The 18,559-nt window shown below is 35.2% G+C and overlaps 2 protein-coding genes across 3 annotated transcripts; both read left to right on the top strand.

Moving 5' to 3' along the window:
• Positions 1 to 1,799: 1,799 nt before the first annotated feature.
• Positions 1,800 to 11,916, top strand: LOC121985923 (phosphoacetylglucosamine mutase-like). The gene is made up of 11 exons (XM_042539643.1): positions 1,800 to 2,454; positions 2,682 to 2,764; positions 8,441 to 8,519; positions 8,607 to 8,869; positions 9,082 to 9,201; positions 9,290 to 9,432; positions 9,501 to 9,740; positions 9,837 to 10,246; positions 10,322 to 10,497; positions 11,263 to 11,359; positions 11,461 to 11,916. The coding sequence occupies exons 3-11, from the start codon at positions 8,456 to 8,458 to the stop codon at positions 11,625 to 11,627; spliced, it is 1,680 nt and encodes a 559-aa protein (XP_042395577.1). The 5' UTR covers positions 1,800 to 2,454; positions 2,682 to 2,764; positions 8,441 to 8,455; the 3' UTR covers positions 11,628 to 11,916.
• A 1,191-nt stretch (positions 11,917 to 13,107) lies between these two features.
• On the top strand, positions 13,108 to 17,323 carry LOC121985924 (superoxide dismutase [Cu-Zn]). 2 transcript variants are annotated; one of them, XM_042539645.1, is made up of 9 exons: positions 13,178 to 13,258; positions 13,437 to 13,517; positions 13,671 to 13,759; positions 13,893 to 13,994; positions 14,099 to 14,194; positions 14,338 to 14,369; positions 14,488 to 14,563; positions 16,894 to 16,947; positions 17,079 to 17,323. In XM_042539645.1, the coding sequence occupies exons 3-9, from the start codon at positions 13,684 to 13,686 to the stop codon at positions 17,099 to 17,101; spliced, it is 459 nt and encodes a 152-aa protein (XP_042395579.1). In that variant the 5' UTR covers positions 13,178 to 13,258; positions 13,437 to 13,517; positions 13,671 to 13,683; the 3' UTR covers positions 17,102 to 17,323. The 2 variants fall into 2 exon arrangements, with proteins under 2 accessions (XP_042395578.1, XP_042395579.1); XM_042539644.1 differs by lacking the exon at positions 13,437 to 13,517 and having other exon boundaries at positions 13,108 to 13,258.
• Positions 17,324 to 18,559: the final 1,236 nt, after the last annotated feature.

Here is an 18,559-nt window from a genome sequence, read left to right on the forward strand (position 1 = left end):
AATTTATTTATATTAATTAAGTCTCAAGGACGTAGCACAGACAGTAGATACATGACATCTCTAGCGGACCGACACTAGGAGGCCGTCAATATACTTACATTTAATGATATTAATCAAAATCCTCCTGGGTAACTACAAATATCTCAATTTGTTATCCAATCTTCAAAATTCCAGCAATTCTTCATGATTTTCTTAATTTACAATTGCATATAGGCAATTTCATTCTTCTCTTTCCCCAACTCCTCTGGAAGTGATTCAATAGCTCCATCAGTCATGATTATAATTATAATATTAAGACAGTAAAATTGGTTTTGAATAAGACAATAAACATAGGATAAATATAACATTTTGCTTATATGCATCGTCCACTTATTATGAACATAAAAATTGCATCTCAATAGACACAACTCATGCATGCAACTACAGGACTATCTAAGTTTCCACAAAATATTTGAAAAACAAAATAATGAAAAAAATAATAAATTCTTCACTTAACACAGAGATAAACTTTATCTCTGATTAGCAAAGGAGCACATCAAGATAAAAAGATAAGTAAAAGAAACAAATAGTCATGTATGATTAAAATCAAACAGTATTAATCAATAAATCAAAATGGACATTCATTTATAATGTATATAAAACAAAGTTATTTATTTAATGAGCACAAAAAGGTAGTAAAAGAAATAAATAGTCATGTATGATTAAGATCAAACAGTATTAATCAATAAATCAAAATAGACAGTCATTTATAATATATATAAAACAAAGTTATTTATTTTATGAGCAACTCACTCTTGATTTAGCGTGAATACGAGGAGTTTGCTAATGTATGATCCTTATTCAATCATGAAGAATGTTGAGGCGCTCAAATCTGGGAGAGAACCGTGCTTCATAACAAACAACTACAAACCAAGCGTAAAAAAAATGTACCCCAATTCAAAGCAGAACTAGTAATTTTAGTAGTGCTACTAATATACAGAAGTATAACAACTAATCTTTAGATTGTTGTCCAATAATTAATTAAAAGCATGCCACAAAGGCGAGGCAAAAAAAGAAAGAAAGAAAAATCACTTGCCACGACACACTAGACTAATTGAAAAATTCTTCCCTCAACATAAACTTTTATATAAGGACATTTTGCACTTCACCATGAAGCACGACACATGACCAATTGGAGTTTCAGCTTCTTGCCCAACTAGAAATAACAAAAGAGCAATGATATGTTCAAAGAAAAAATCTTAAGAAAAAGATACATAAATTCATGATTCATCATTTTATTTTTTATGGGCCCCATGAATTTATGTGTCTATTCTTGAATTTTTTCTTGAGATTTTTTCTTTGAATATATCATTTTTCATAACAAAATGAACAAATCGGGTGTATCAAAATTAGAAGTCTTAGTTTGTGGGTAGATTGTTTGTTTTTGTTTTTCCTTATTCTAGTCTTTAAAGATATTTATGTATTTCTCCTGACATAAAAAAAAGCTAAGTGATGGCTTCACTAAAAGCAGATAAAAGTAGGAATGATAATAAATAAATAAAAAATTGAAACAAGAAATCACTTGCAAAATTACTCTAAATCAGTTTTTTCTCTATAAGCTATGACAAATAAATAATAATAATATAATAAATATTAATTAAAAAAATTATCTAATAAATTTTTTTGATAAATTAAAAAAAAATTAGGATTTAAATTTAAGGAGATAAAATTTATTGAGTCGGATGAATCTTGTTTGAAATATTATTTAAATAGAAGTATGGAAGTTGATTGATCTATAAATATCAAAACCTAAATTCTGCTTCTCCTTTCATCAGTATTTCGCCCGAGCCCCCATTTCTCTCTCTATTCCCTTCTCCCTCGCGTCTGCACCGCCGTCTCCCATCGCCGACGCCGACCCCGACCCCTCTCGTCGCCCTCTTTCTCCACCGATCCACCGCCATCTCCTCGCCGCCTTCCTCTTCACGCACGCGCGACGCCCCCTGCGGCCGTCGCCGCGCCCCCACCGGCGGCGCTCCGATTCCCTGCCGCCGCTTCCACCTGCCTCGATCGCGCCCCATCACCGGGATCCATTCCAACAACGCCTCCGCCGTGCCGACGCCTCCCCATTGCTCCGGCCAGCAGCCTTCCTCTTCCTTTTTGCGTGCCCGACACACACGCGCGCCGTGAGCCCTAACCTCAATCCATCGCTGCCTTTCCTCTACTCCGGCCTCCGCATCCCCTGCGGTCAGACGCAGCCGGCTATCTGTGGCCACCACAGCCGGTTCGGGCCCACTGGTTCTTCTACCGGCAGCCCAACTCACTGCTGACCATCTGCCAGCCCCACCTCTGCGGCTGCTTGTCTTTCCTTCATGACAGAAGGTGGCGATTAGTGGACTAGTGGACGATCAGACCTTTGGAGCTGAACCGCCGCTTGTCCCCGCTGTGAATCATTGCTGGAGAAGAAGTGGCCGAACGGTAACGAATTTCTTGACCTGATCTTTGTTGACCTATCTTACTTCCGATTAGAAATTGGAATTCGAATGGGATGTGCTGATTTGGGTAAATCTTGGATTAATTAGAATTATTATTTAATGCAGTAGGGTGAAGGAAATTGTGAAATAATTAGGTTGGATTAATTAAGGTTTGGTTTGCGTTATCCAATCTACGTTACATCTAGGTGTTGATTGTGTTACTTATTCCAGGTTTCTGATTCGAAATAGAAGCTCAGAGGACATTCAACACGATCCACATTTGAGGCGGGCATTTTTTTTCCTTGCTCTCATAAGTATGTTGATCTTGATGCATGATTTATTACTTTGGTTGGTAGCTATATTTACTTTGACTTTATTTGCTTTACTTTATAAGTTTGATACTTGTTTGCTTGATCTTTGAGTTGATCAATTCGTATCCATGCAGTCTCATTTTGTTTTCATACCTTGTAGTTGTATACGTGTGTGGTGTGTATAGTAGTATGATTGACATGTAGCTATTCATATCTTGTAGTTGTACACGTGTATGGTGTGTACAATAGAAAGATACTTATGTTTTGTGATTCATATTTTGTAGTTGTACACACGTGTGCGATGTGTACAGTAGGAAGATTGTTATTTTAGCTATTCACATCTTATAGATATACACACGTGTATGGTGTGTAGATACATTCACATTATGGCCATATATATTTTGTTAGTAGTACACACTGTGTGGCGAGTGTTGTTGATACTTTATCACGCTAGTTGTGATTGGACACCGTTGCATAGAGTTAAAGTCATTTACTATATTGGTTGCATTGCACTGTTTCCTTAATGACCATGTCTCCCCTATGATGTTAAGAGAGTTGGCATGTTTCCTACTAGTGAGTCATCAGTGACGGTTAGTACATCATGATGACCATGTCTCCCTATAATGTTGAGAGAGTTGACGACCATGTCTCCTATTAGTGGGAGTCGTTAGTAACTTTTAGGTGATGTTTGGTTCTTTCTTAATAATCGGAATGAGAATCATAGTATTGTGGAATGAGAATGGGTATGAGCATGGATATCACTCTTAAAAATAATGTTTGGTTAGTTGAATATTTTATGTCAGTATAAATTAAAATTTCCTTTTTTACACTTAGAGGAAAATAAGAAAAAAAAATTATATATGAGAGAAAGTTGAATGCAAGAGAAAGTGTAATGAGAGAGAAAGTGTGATGAGAGAGAAAAAATGATAAGAGAGAAAATGTGATGGGAAAGAATGAAGAGAGGGAAAGTGTGATGAGAAAACTGAGGAAAAAGAGTGTGATGGGAGAGAGCATGGTGAGAGAGGATGAGAAGAGAGAAAATGTGATAAGAGAGAAAAGTGTGATGAGATAGAAAGTGTGGTAAGAGAGAAAGTGTGATGAGCGAGTAAGTGCATTTAGAGAAAATGAGGAGAGAGTGTGTGATGGAAGAGATTGAAGAGAGAGAAAGTGTGATAAGAGAAAAATGAGGAAAGAGAGTGTGATGGAAGAGTAAGCATGATTAGAAGTGTGATGGGAGAGAATGAAGAGCAAGAAAGTGTAATGAGAAAAAATGAGGAGAGAGTGTATGATGGGAAAGATTGAGGAGAAAGTATGATGAGAGAGAGTGTGATGATAGAATAAGGAGAGAAAAAGTATGATGAGAAAGAACAAGGAGAGAGAAAGTGATATGAAAGAAAAATTGAACAAATATATTAAGGGTATTTTCATCCAAAACATAATTCTCATTTCCATTTCATCAAAACCCAAGGGAGTAGGTGAGTTTCATTAATACCCAAGTTTTTGGGTTTCATTTCAAAATTTTAATTCCATTCCCATCAACCAAACATAAGATTAGGGAATAAATCCATTCCCTCATTCTCAAACCTCTAAACCAAACGCCACCTTAGTATATTATGACGACCAACTGTTAGTATATCATGACGACCATGTCTCTCCTATAATGTTGAGAGAGTTGACTCAGTATACTGTCGATCATGTCTCCTATTATTAGGAGTTGTCATTGTTAGTATATCATGACGACCATGTCTCCCCTATGATGTTGAGGGAGTTGACTCATTATATCCTATTGACCATGCCTCCTAGTGGGAGTCGTTAGTGAATGTTAGGGTGTGTTTGGTTGGGGGTAATAGTTGACAACTTTGGTTATCGAACCAAGGTTTTATTGTTTAACGTTGTTTGGCTTAGGTAATAAATGATTCTCAAGTAATCAATCACTCTCGCCACATCAACAAACGACATCAAAACTAGGAAAACGATTATCTCTAAAATAGGTGGTTTTTGCTGATTCCAAGGTTAACAGAATTTTTTTCCCAAAATTATCCTCCCTTCATTCGGTCTTCCTCTACAATAACCTCCTCTCCGGCGCATTCCCCGTTGCTGCCTACGACGCCAGGGTGTGATCGATAAGTAGGACTTGTGTGCCTAGATCTCTGCCACGCTCTCCCTCGCCACGGAGGAGCCTCTACTGCTGTTGTGGAGGAGGGCGAAGAAGCTGGCGGCGTCGCATATCTCAACAATGGTTGGCTACCTTTAGTGTTGCCCTCCCTCTTCCAATAATTGCCCCTCAAGCCTGTGTTTGTTGCCAATCTTCCTGTGAGAAGGTGTTGGCTAATGTGAGCAGGGTTGGTGGAGAGGCCTGCTTGCTATAGCCTGCCATCTTTTTGGTTGGTCTCGTCTTTGTTTTAATCCTTGTTTTTTTTTCCATCCTCGTTTTTTGCCTGAATCTCTGTGCCACTTCACTAGTGGTTTGGGGGGATTCAAAATCCCTTTTTGGTTGAGAAAGGGGATCCAAAATCCCCCGTTTTGCTGTTTTTTGATGTGGCTTCCTGGTGCCTGCCTGTGACAACATCTTCATTTGGTCCATCGAAGAGGTAGCATTGATGGGTGCAAAGTTAATCTCAGTAAATGCACGTAGTACCATCGGAACCACAAGGTCCGTGAGATTCATTCCAAGACTCCTGCGGTTACACTTGGAGGATAGGAACAAAGATTTTGCCAACAACACAGCAGGTAAAAGAACATAGGATAGTTTTGATTAAGTGATTGTGACTAGTGTATAAGGGCCCGACAGGGCTTCCCGGTGAAGGCAAGCAAGATGAGGACAGTGATCTAGGTGATGAGTATAGCAGGGATGATGACTACGAGGGCGGTGCCCATGGAGAGGAAGCGACTGAGTGACGAACTCACTTCACTCTTCTCTCTATCTTCTCCTTTTTTAAAAAAAAAAATTAACTTTTTTGTGGTTTTTTAACCTTCGAAGTTCAATTTTAGTAATTTTTTTTGTGTTTACTAATAAATTGGGGAGAGGGATGGGAATGGGAGAATTCCCCAAAGGAAGAAGGTTAAGTCAGTCAAATGTTAAATTAGGTTGTTACATTATCTAGGTAGAACCAAACAATATTAGGTTATGTTTTATTTCCCATAGCTTTGGTTATGTAATTACTGAGTAATCACATAACCAATGTTATGTATAATAACTTGAACTAAACACACCCTTAGTATATCATGTCAACCATGTCTCTTGCCACAATGAGGTCTGAGGTTCGAATCTCGGCAAAGTCGAGGTAAATACCTCCCTTATGTGCTAGTCACTATTCCAAAGGCTAGTAGACGCTTGTGATTTATCTCCTCCGTGTTGGCGGACGGGTTGGCGGGACGCTGGGGGCGAGTGTATTTGCCTTTTGCCACAATGTCAACCATGTCTCTCTTATGATGTCGAAAGAGTTGATAGTGACTGGTATATCCTGTCGACCATGTCTCCCACTAGCGGATGAGAGAGTCGTCAATGATTGTGACATACTTGCTGTATTGGGGTATCCGTGGTAGAGTGATCTCCTGCAACCCGTAACTAGTTAGATAGCTACATCTTGTTTGTCCATGGGTTATATGTGGTAAAAACATGTGACTTTTACTAAGTTATGCAAAATTAATCTATCTAGAAACATTTGACAACCAAGGAAGAAGGTAACCCCATTTGAAATTAGGTCTCCTCCTTCCGAATGTGGGCATCAGCCTTGTTGGCTGATAGTGCGACTTGGGACTTGTGTCCATAGTCTACTTGCGCTACAGTTCCCTCCCTATCACGACGGCGGCGGCTACCGACTGGACGGGGTGGGTGAGAGGTAGCTTCTCTAGTATTTCTCTCAAATATTTATGATTTCGACGTACACATCATCATTCAAATATCTCACTCTTTAAATATCTCAAATCTCATGATCAAATATTTCACCAATCAAATATTTATAAGTCTCACCTATCAAATATCTCAAATATTTCAAATATTCCCACATTGAGATCATCTTTCGGTATTTTTTTTGTTTTGTTTAAAACAAAAAAAAGGAAAGGGGATATTTGAGATGAGGATATCTGAGATGAGGATATTTGGAGAATATCCTCTCCAACTATTCCATGGTTGTCGTTGTATTTAAAATAAATAAATAAATAAATTTTTTTAAAGAAACAGGTAGAGTTGTAGGTTTTAAAACATAGCTTTTTGCAACTGCGTAGGAAAGTTTCTAAAATTTCTGAATCATCTATTTTAATTTCAAAATTATAAAATCATGTATTCAATATCCATTTTACCTCTCCACTCATTTGACAAATCATTTATTATTGTATAATAATCGATTTAGACATAATTATTTTTTAAACTATTAAAAAATCGTCTATGATAAAAAATTCATTGTTGTCAATATATTATTTCAAATTGATATTTGAGAGCATGGATATAATCATGAAATCTATACGAATATATAAGATTTGATTCTATATCATTCCGAGCTCTCGAGGTATATTAGTCGGTTTTGGTCAAAATCGGTTAATAGATCTAAATACCTTGGAATGACATAGAACCAAGTCCTATATTTTCGTCTAGTTTTACTAATTATATACATGTCCTCAAACATCAATTTAGCACATTATATTTAGAATAATAGATTTTTAATCATAGAATTTTTTTAATCAGTTTTTTTAAAAAATATGTCCGAATCGATTGCTAGGAAAATGAGCGGAGGGGCAAAATAGAGATGGGATATGTGATAATTTTGAAACTAGGGTCCTTTGGATATTTCAGAAACTTTATTTTGGTTTGGTAACTTGCAGCATGGAGCTTTAAGACCCATCGCGTTTTTCTCTTTCTCATGCCTTCTTCCCCGTCAACGCTACGCTACCTCTTATTCTCTCAAACCCTAATTCTCTTCATCACTCAAATAAAACCCCATAAAATTTTCCTCATGCCGCCGCCACTCGTTGTTTAGTGAGATCAAATTAGGTATTAGGTGAAACTCTGATAAATCTCTTCATATTTCTTAAGATGACAAATATGCTTTGATGGCTTTATCTTGAGAAGAAAGTTTACAACGGTGATAAGAGATTAATATTGTCAATCTTATTCCCAATGTTAATCCCAAGTACAAGTGATCTCCACTCTAGAACTCCAGGGTAAGAAAAAAACTAGTGCTCTAATAAAAAAAGCATTCAGAGCATTTGTATGCATAATACACTCTTTGGATTTGCACTTTTTACCTCTTGATCAGGACTTTTTGAATGAGGATGAATGAAAATGAGTTAGAATTGTATAATGAGCAGAGATTGCTATGCTTATTTTGAAATATAGCTAGTTGAACATGGAAAGGTAATTTGATGGAACAAAACAATAATGACACATTTTTTAAAATATAAATACTCACAGAGGATCCTTGTTATTTGCTTTGATAAATTTAATTTTTTTTCTTTTTTTAAAAGAAGTAATAATTATTGAACTATTTTATGTTGTGTTGATTTTTGAATTGTTTAAAAAAATTATTTCATATTTATTTGGCATCCTACTTAAGGGAAAATGCTGGTTCCCCTAGTGGTAGTAGGGCTAAAGGGTGACTGCATTTGGTGGTTTTGGATTGAGTCGCAGATGATTTTCTCTATTCCCAAATAAATAATAGCCTCTTTGAGTCTATTGTGCAGATTTGCTACATAGAAATGACACATGAGAAGCAACACCCTATTCTTCTCGATTATGTCCGTCAGTATCCGCTTCCTCATGGTTTGTATTTCATCTGTCACTAACTAATCTTTTTACAATATTTGTTTATTCTCTTTAGCTCACATTGATCTTGTTTGTGACTCTTAGGCGTGCGATTCACATATGGAACTGCTGGATTTCGTTCAGAGGGGTCGATATTGGCTTCGACTGTCTTTCGAGCTGGCATTTTGGCAGCATTGAGGTCACTCAAGACTGGATCCACAGTTGGCCTGATGCTTACCGCTTCCCACAATCCCATCTCAGACAATGGTGTGAAGATTGCTGATCCTGACGGTGGGATGATGATACAACAGTGGGAGCCATTTGCTGATGCCCTTGTCAATGCCCCAGACCCTGATCATTTACTCCAAGTTAGTACTTTATTCCATTGCACCCTGGTGCGAGCATATACCTCTGACATGCAAAATTTTGCATTTTTGCTAATGTATTTAAATTAGTAAGTTTTGTGTTCTCTTTTCTTCTACATTTTGCTGCATGCCATCTTGCAAAGTATCATTTTTTTTTTTGTATTTTGTATTTTGTATTTTTGATGCTTCCTCTAAGCAATGCCTCTTGTATTCAGTTGGTTGTCCAGTTTGTTAAGGAGGAGAACATACCATTTGGTGGAGGACAATCGGCCAACATATTGTTAGGAAGAGATACAAGACCAAGTGGAGATGCTCTCCTGGAAGCTGCAAAACAGGTACCTGCTGTTAATTTAACTACGGATACCATCAATTTATACAGTGCTAATATGTTCGATAATGTAATTAGCACTTGTGTTCGTGAAGGGGATCAATTCTGTAGTTGGTGCTGTTGCGATTGACATGGGTATCTTGACAACGCCACAACTTCATTGGATGGTTAGAAACATAAATAAGGGCACGAGGTCATCAGAGTCAGATTACATGGAGCAATTAGCCAAATCTTTTAGGTTAGTTGGGAGCACCTTATGTCAAACTTTTAGTAGAACTAATTAATAATTTAAATATTGGGATGTAGGTGCCTAGTGGACCTGGCTCCTGATAATACTATGGAATCCAAACTGGTGGTAGATGGAGCAAACGGTGTTGGTGGAGAAAAACTTCAACAGCTGAAGAAAATTTTGAGTGGGCTGGATATTTGTGTCAGAAATACAGGTAAGGAAGGAGAAGGGTTGCTTAATGAAGGTTGTGGCGCCGATTACGTGCAGAAGGAGAAAGCTATTCCATCTAACTTTGGTCTTGATGATGTAGGAATGAAGTAATGTTGCTAGCTAGTGTTTTCATGTCTATTTATCTCCTTGTTCTTTTTTTATTCAATTCATTGGCAACTGCTTAGACAGATGTAGCTTTTCAGGTGTGCTAGTCTGGATGGGGATGGTGATCGTCTTGTGTACTTTATACCATCAGCAAGCAGCAAAAATGTGGATCTCATTGACGGAGATAAGATATTAACCCTATTTGCTTTGTTTATTAAGGAACAACTAGATTTCCTCTACAATGAACAAGGTTTAGATAATAAAGAAGCAGTAAGTCTTGGTGTTGTTCAGACAGCATATGCAAATGGTGCCTCAACCGCTTATCTTAAGCAGTTAGGTCTAGAGGTGGTGCTTGCTCCTACTGGTGTAAAATATCTACACAAGGAAGCTGCAACATTTGACGTTGGAATCTATTTTGAGGCCAATGGGCATGGAACAATACTCTTCTCAGAAAAGTTTCTCTCCCATTTGCAGGCTAGGAGTGATGAACTTTCTTCTACTGCTTCAGGTCCATTGACAAAGTAATTACTTTCTGCATAACCATTTCTGTGAGCTCTTGTAACTGTTGTTGCCTGCTTAGCAGGTTCTGAAAGCCACAAGTCTGGTTTAAGATTGTTGGAGGTCAGCCGGTTGATCAATCAAGCAGTAGGTGATGCTCTTAGTGGATTGCTCTTGGTAGAAGCTGTGTTACAATACAAGGGATGGTCAATCAAAGCATGGAATGAGCTTTATCAAGATCTGCCTAGTAGACAGCTAAAGGTATGAAGCATGCATCCTCTTGCACACAGATGGATGACATACTTTTCAATTAACCAGACTCTCAGTTTTCAATTAGATAGTGTACGAGCAAATATTTATGCGTGCTATGAAGACATTCTCAATCTAAGTATACTAGCAGTTGAAATCCTCATTCCCTAAAATCCAACTTGGGTTTAATATTCATTTTGGCAAACAAACAGACAATGATGGACATTGTCACAAAACTGAATATAAAGTTTGCATTATAGAAAATGCCAATTCTTTGGCATTGCAAAACCTTTTCTCCCTGCCGCAATCAAAGCAAGCTAGCATAGTTTTGAACAAGGGTAAAAAATTTCTCAGACTGAACATAAGCTAAATGGGAATGCATCTAACTCTTTGATTAGGTCTCTAGAAGATTTTGTGAAAGTAGATACCATTTCTAATTAAATGCATTAATGATTCTAGAATCACAAAGCATGCGCCAGGATCTTTAGTTGAAGTTTCATTTGAACCACTAGACAAATTTCATACAAAAGTCATCTCTTGAACTGCCTAATGTTCTTGAATACTCAGTTTGATCTATTATGTTAGTGCTTAAGTTTCATACAGAAAGTCATATCATGAATGCCTTTTCTAAATTCTTCCAATGTTATTCAATACTTCATTTAGTTTGCCATTAGGTTTCTTCTTGCAAATCAGCTACTTCAGAGTTTTTATTTTGTCAACTATGCCAGTAGAACAACCTTTTATTTCTGTTAGCACTCAATATTTTGTACATTTTAGGCCAAAGTTGCCGACCGAAATGCTGTAGTTACTGCAAATGCAGAAACTAAGGTTGTCAAGCCACCAGGCCTACAAGAGTTAATAGATGAGGAAACAGGTTAGAAATTGCAACCATGAATGTTCCAGCAGTCACCAACGTGCCAATTGAGCTCATATCTATTCGTTCCTCTTACTTTCTGTTTTTATTGATATTGATAGCTAAGTACCCCTGTGGACGATGTTTCGTTCGGCCTTCTGGTACAGAGGACGTAGTTCGTGTATATGCTGAGGCATCCACACAAGAAGCAGCTGATAGTCTTGCCCAATCTGCAGTTCAACTTGTTGATCGTTTCCTTGGGTTTGCCGGCTCCCACCAGAAGGCTTGAACAGCGAATCAGAAGCCTTTTTTTATACTCAAACTAGTCTTATCATCAGACTGAGAAGTGGTAATTTAGAGTTCATATTTGTTAATTGCCTATTTTTTCCCTCAAAAAATAAGGTTCTTCTAGTTACTAATCCTTTGCTATTCGGCCTACTTTCTTGTTTGCAATTACATATCTGAAGTTAAACACTTCGTTATTTAATTTGAGAAGACAAAGGAATGTCGGATGGTTAATCCGTCTGTTGTATCGAACCATTTCTCAGACAAAGCTTTGTTGGTTATGTTCTGATTGAGGTTGATAATGTTCGAGTATTGATTTTCCTGAATTAAGTATAAGAAGAATTTATTTGTTTGCCCAAGACAATGGTGCAACGGGATGGCCAATTTCGGTGAATTAATAATCATTGACTTAAGAATACGATAAGTGTTTTCTTTTCTGATTTATTCTTGGTGGATGAGAAATATTTGTAGGACTGGATTAGCAAAAGGATTAAAAAAAATTCAAAAGAATAAAAAAAAATCATGTTTTGAATTATTCAAATTAAAATTTTAAATAAATTATTAATACAAAGACACTTCAAAATCCTTCTTTTTAGTATTTAATATATTTTTTAAAATGTTTGACTTATTTTAATTAATATTATTTAATATGTTATTTAGATAAAATTATATAAAAATAAAATATTTTAAGAATAAAAAATAGAATAAACTTTTTTTCGATATTTTTAATTTGAAATATCCATGAAGCTCTTTTTTAATTTTTGCCATAATAATTTTATCATATATGTAATCTCATTATAGACGTTCTCATAAGACGGTGAAAGTATTTAAATATATTTGTGACATATAATAATATTTTCATAAAATACGATGCACAGAACCCACTTTACTAAAATATTTCGTACATATCATAACTCAAATTATAATTATTGGCTCCAAAGATAATATTTATATTGGTCATAATTATTCAACGATTGAATGCAGCATTTGATCCACTCCGCTTTTGTCGACAACGAAAATGAATAAAAGATAAAAAAAACTTATGACCAAAATGGTGTAGTTGTCTCATTCAGAAATTTCTTAGGTGCCAGAATTTAATAATGGACATTTAAAAAAAAATTACACCCGAGGAAGATTCTTTCCACACCGCTATTCCTGATTAGTAACGCGATCTCGCAATACGATGACCGCCAGTGTATTCACCCTTTTTCCGATATATTATAATTAATATAAACTTTGAAATATGATGTGATAAATTTTTATAGTAAAATGTAATTATATTTATCTCATATATCCATTAGTGAAGGAAGGTAAATTATAATTTTAATTTATAATCAATCAAACGTCAAATGGTTAAGAGTGGATGAAATTTGTTCCAGAGAATATACGTTATTTTAGATATTTTGTTTTAGGTTATGGGAAGAAAAGGTAATCATCATATTGAGAATTACTCTAATCCTTAGTCTTACCGACGGTTAGCCTATCTCCTCTGTGATCAGCGGTCGAGTTAGACTTTGTTGGTTTTTTTCCTATTTATTGGCGATTAGTTTCCACTCGCTGATTCACACACTGCTTCGGGAACCTTCTTTCTCGCTCCCATTTCCAATCTTTCGGAAAAAACAGGGGTCGCCTGAGGTAAATCTCATTTCTTTTTCCCCTATAGTTTAATCCATTTATCAAAGGTATACTTTCCGATCTGAAATTTGTCTTCCATCGTATTGTTGTTTTGTTTTCGATTCTTAGGTTTTATCGCTTTTTTTTTTTTTTTTGTCGATTTTAACTTATGCGGCTGCTTTGATTTGATTTGGTGAAGAAAAAGTGGAGTTTTCTACTGAGATTTGATGGGTTCTCTGTCTATGATGGAGCGAGAGCTGAATTCGACTCCAGTTTGATGGTATTTGTTTAGCGTTTAGTCTGGCGATTGTTGAGTTGCTTTTCTTTTTGTATCTGGAAGACGAGATCGATTGCTTCTCATCTAGTGGCGATGCTACTTATTTTGAGACATTTAATGATGTCTTTGACCGTGTGTTTGATGTCTGCTGTGTAGAACACCTAAGGAAATGGTGAAGGCTGTTGCTGTCCTGGGTAGCAGTGAGGGTGTTAAGGGCACAATTTACTTCGTCCAGGAAGGAGATGGTGAGAAATCTCTTGAAATACTACTTGTGGAATGCTAAATTCCTTTCAGATCTAGGGTTTCAACTTGAACCATTTTGATTTTTCTGTGAATTTGTGATCCGATCTGATTTTGGGATGTAAATCTCTGTGATAGGTCCAACCACCGTCACCGGATCCATCACTGGCCTCAAGCCTGGGCTTCATGGCTTCCATGTGCATGCTCTTGGAGATACCACCAATGGATGCATGTCAACTGGTAAAACTATTTACCTTTTCCTTCATGGCGATCTACTGAGCTGCAAGTTTCTGATTGAAAGGATTAAATTACTGATTGTGTACTCATGCTCTTGTATACTGCAGGGCCTCATTTTAATCCTGCTGGAAAGGAACATGGTGCTCCTGAAGATGAAAACCGACATGCTGGTGATCTAGGCAACGCCACTGCTGGCGAGGATGGTAAGTTGCTTTATCATCAACTTTTGTTATCTATTTTTACCCATATTTACTATAATGTTTTTTCTCGTAACAGAAAAAAAAATCAAACTATGGCTTGATCAACATTTTTAATCCTAGTGTTTTGATTTATTACCATGTTTCAGGTATTGTTACCGTCTCAGTTGTTGATAGCCAGGTGACATGCTGCATCCTTGATTAGTTTTTGTATTACAGCAAATTTTTTTTTTATTATGCTACTATTTTGGTCAAATTGTATGGAATACTGAGATTATTGTATTTATCAATGCAAATAGATTCCCCTCTCAGGACCGAATTCCATTATTGGGAGAGCTGTTGTTGTCCATGCTGATCCTGATGATCTGGGCAAGGGTAATTCTTACTTTCCTAAAATCTGTGCTAACTGCTTGTTCTATTAGCTCATTATCTTTGTCCACCATTGCCTAAGATTACTTCCACTTTGAAAACTGTGTTATTAAACTATTCTGCTACTTCTGTGTGCTTGGGTACAAACATGTGGAGCAATTCTCTCTCTTTTTTTTTTCTATCTTAATTATTTGAAACATTTTCTATGTCCTTGTGAATTGTCTTTCATGGTATGCAATTCTATTTTGATAACCATAAAAGTTTGTGCTCAAACAAAACCAATGTCTTTGGTATGCATAGCAAGGTCACCGTGCCCATAACTCCCCTCGCATTACGAGGAACTATACTTTGTTGATTAGAGTGTTGGATTGTTAGGAAACAACGGCCACAAGAAAAAAATGTAAGAAGAATGAGAATGCTAGGATGGATGTGAGACATTAGTAGAATATTAGATATAAAAAAATATATCTAAAGACAATTAGGTAATGATAAAACGAGGCCACATAGGTTCAGACGTCACAAACATGTTAAAAAGCTGACTACTAAATTCTAGTGATAAAATAGTTAAATTGATTATAATGGTTAATGAAAAAAAAGGTAGATAGACCTAAATAATTATCATGCCCTTGGTGAGCCTCTCCCCATTGTTCTACGTAGACACTAGAAAATGCTTGTAAGACATCCATGTTTGAGATTCATAGGATACAAGAGCATTACACACTAATAGTAAACAAAACAAGAATAATTTATTATAAAAAATAAAACACCATTTAATTGCATTATTTTTTGTCGTAAAGCATCAAGTTAAGTACTAGTCTCATAATCATCAAAAGAAAGTTAAGCAATGAATAACAATAAGACGGCAAAAATTTCACAAATCGCAAACTTTTTTTAACTCTAGTGGCAATGGGTCTTAAAGCAACAAATGTACTAGCACCTAACAATCTTACTCAACACCATTACACCCCCCTATGGCTGATCTATAAAAGTAATAGTACAGGATGCTAATCAAACTGGTACGAGAGCATTACGAGAGGTCAAGGCAAAATAAGTTTGGTAGAAACAAAGTAAGAATGAATAAATGCAAATGCTCCGTAACACAAGCCTTTTCATCAATATAAACAAGAAAATTATACACTGAATATCATATAAACCTCCATGCTCACACACGCAACTCATCCTCTTCATAAAAAAGGATGGAACATCAAAATCAAGCTAAATGGGTCTCTCATTGGAAGTATAATACTTGTATTAAATACTAACATCCCTACCCTCACTTCTCTCTGCTGCAACTTGCCTACCTAACAGGGAGCACATGCTAAAGTAGAGCGGAACAACAAGATTCATGAAGCCAACCTAAATAGTTGGGGCCAACATGTCTTGTGAATATAGAAGTTGCATTTAAACACTTGCAAGATAAACATGTGCAAAGATAGGCTGTTGTACCCAATGGTCCTCCATGTTCCTAATCCATTATCCTCTTCTTACCTGCTCAACAATAATCGCTACTGACGTACATCATATCACATGTATCCTGTGTTTTTTGAGTTAGCGTTGCTGACAAATAATTTACTAAACAAGCATCTTTTTTGAAACTCTCACCAATGATATTTTGGAAATCATTTTGTGCTGTTAGATTTCTCTTAGTTTGCCATTTGATTTATTTTGTCACTCAAACTGATGTATTTATCTTGTCACTGTAAGATAGTTTTCAGACCCACTGTTTGATTTTTTATGCTTAGATGCTGCCCTAATTTGCTTAGCTTATTTAGAGACCATGTTTTGTGTCTGTCTGATTCAAGTTAAACTTTTGGTTTGATTCCCCATGTAACCTGTAGATACCATCAAAAATACACACCACTATTCCTACTTTAAAATACCAATCTATTTTCTCCCACTTCGTTGCTCAAATGCTGTTTGCATAATCCCATAAGATGATAGGATATTTCAGTATATCTTCATTAAACTTTCTGTCTTGATAAAACTATGTTTATATAAGAAAGAATTCATACTTGATGTTTCTTCCATTAATAGATATCTAATTTAGCCCAAGCTCATGTACGTAACATTTTAAAAAAAAAAAGGAAGAAGAAGGTTCTCTCTTGATTTTATTAGTCACTGATAAAGTAAATAGTTGTGTTGGCATTATTGCCCTGTTATGCTTGGGATAATAACACTTGGAATTTGTATTGATTTTGTTTGATTGATCTGACTCAGCCTGCATAATTTGCTACTCACATCTCTCGCATTAGCAATCTAACTATAAATCGTGTTAATTCCTGGTCACAATACTCATAGGATCAAATCTGCTCTAACAACCCTTCTTGTGTTCTTAGGTGGGCATGAGCTGAGCAAGACCACTGGAAATGCTGGTGGAAGAGTTGCCTGCGGTGGGTAGATTCTTCCATTTCAGCTGATATTCTTCTTTTGTCAATCCATTCCTTTTCCTACAACTTGGGACCAAATTTTCGTACTTTGAGACTAATAACACAATTATCTTGTTTTCTTGTTTGTTTCGTAGGTATCATTGGGCTTCAAGGTTGAGTTTCATATTCCCAAAATTGGTCGGCAATGAATATCCCTTATTGCGTTGCAGCTATCATTTCCTTTTCCAGCTACTCTGTCGGTCTGTCTTAGAACTTGGCTTTCCCTGGTGTCAGAATAGTGTTAAATAAACAGGGTAAACATTTGCCTTGCGGAATGCGAACTTAATGGTGTAGAACTCTTTATTCAATACTCTCCTTTTGGGTTATTATGCAGTTTAAATGAGTGTTGCGTGCCGTTCTCTCCTGGTTGATTTTGTTTTAAACAAATGAGTTTTTGCAGTTTTAACTCAAATTTGTTGTGCTTGTGTGACGTTAGGATCTAGGGCACAGGGATGTGCAATCTGAGCACATTTGGCCGAGCTAAATACATGCGGCCATATCATAAAGTTATCGCTATTCTTGAACGCCCCTTTCAGTGCACCGAGGGAGGTACATGAATCTGATTACGATTTGATAAAACTTATTTATGTTTATTTAATTTATAAATAGTCCTAAAATTTTTAATAGTAAACTAAACTAATTCTATAATGTATATTAATTAATTTAATTATTTTTATTTTAAAAATTTAAAATGATATTTATTTATTTTTAAATATAATATATTTAAATTAGAATCTAATATATATATTTTTTAATAAAGTGAACATAACTAATATATTAGAATTTAATATATTTTTTATAAATTAATCATTTTTTATTTGACTAATCAATTAATATAATGATATTAAATTTAAGAGGAATTATATTATTATTTTTATTTAAATATATTACTAAATGCACTAATTTTAAAAGAATTATATTTTATTTTAGATTTTTTATATTTAAAAAAAGAATAATTAGGTAAATCGATATATACTAGGAAATTGAAATAAAAATAAAATTTTTCCAACATAGGAATTAGCACAAAGTTAAATTTATATACAAGAAATTTAGGACAATTTATTCTTATTTAATACCCACAAGTATATATATATATATTCGGTTAGTTAATGATAATATTTATGGACAATAATAAAGTTTTATTACTCTATAAATAAATATTTTTTCTTAAAATAAATAGTAATCATTCAAATAAATTAATTAAGAACTCAATAACACATAAACAAATTAATTACTTAAGTCAATCTTAAATTGAAAATTTAATAATATTTAAATTTGAGAACATTTAAGTTTAAAGCTCAAACTCATACAAAATAAATCAAATAAATAAATTAAATTAAACTTAAATAACTATTTCAAAAGATTACTGATTACAACAATTTTATTAATTTTTTTATTTTAAATTTAAAGTAGGGATCATACAATCTATATTCGAATTAAGTATTTATTTGGTAGAATCATTTTTCCTTAATATATTATATTATATAATATGCCTATAAATTATCACAATGAAATAGTGTATTATTCCAGTTTTAATAGAATGATTAAAAATTTTATTTTTTATTATGAAACATAT

Source organism: Zingiber officinale, chromosome 5B, assembly GCF_018446385.1.
Source record: "Zingiber officinale cultivar Zhangliang chromosome 5B, Zo_v1.1, whole genome shotgun sequence".
In the NCBI taxonomy this organism is placed as follows: domain Eukaryota; kingdom Viridiplantae; phylum Streptophyta; class Magnoliopsida; order Zingiberales; family Zingiberaceae; genus Zingiber; species Zingiber officinale.

What these genes read in the sequence shown, in the direction of transcription:
- LOC121985924 (XM_042539644.1), top strand. Translation starts at nt 13,684, where the DNA reads ATGGTGAAGGCTGTTGCTGTCCTGGGTAGCAGTGAGGGTGTTAAGGGC. An exon ending in CAATGGATGCATGTCAACTG is followed by an intron (nt 13,995 to 14,098) that starts GTAAAACTATTT and finishes TGTATACTGCAG; the next exon opens with GGCCTCATTTTAATCCTGCT. An exon ending in TCCTGATGATCTGGGCAAGG is followed by an intron (nt 14,564 to 16,893) that starts GTAATTCTTACT and finishes TTGTGTTCTTAG; the next exon opens with GTGGGCATGAGCTGAGCAAG.
- LOC121985923 (XM_042539643.1), top strand. Translation starts at nt 8,456, where the DNA reads ATGACACATGAGAAGCAACACCCTATTCTTCTCGATTATGTCCGTCAG. An exon ending in ACTTTCTTCTACTGCTTCAG is followed by an intron (nt 10,247 to 10,321) that starts GTCCATTGACAA and finishes CCTGCTTAGCAG; the next exon opens with GTTCTGAAAGCCACAAGTCT. An exon ending in TGCCTAGTAGACAGCTAAAG is followed by an intron (nt 10,498 to 11,262) that starts GTATGAAGCATG and finishes TGTACATTTTAG; the next exon opens with GCCAAAGTTGCCGACCGAAA.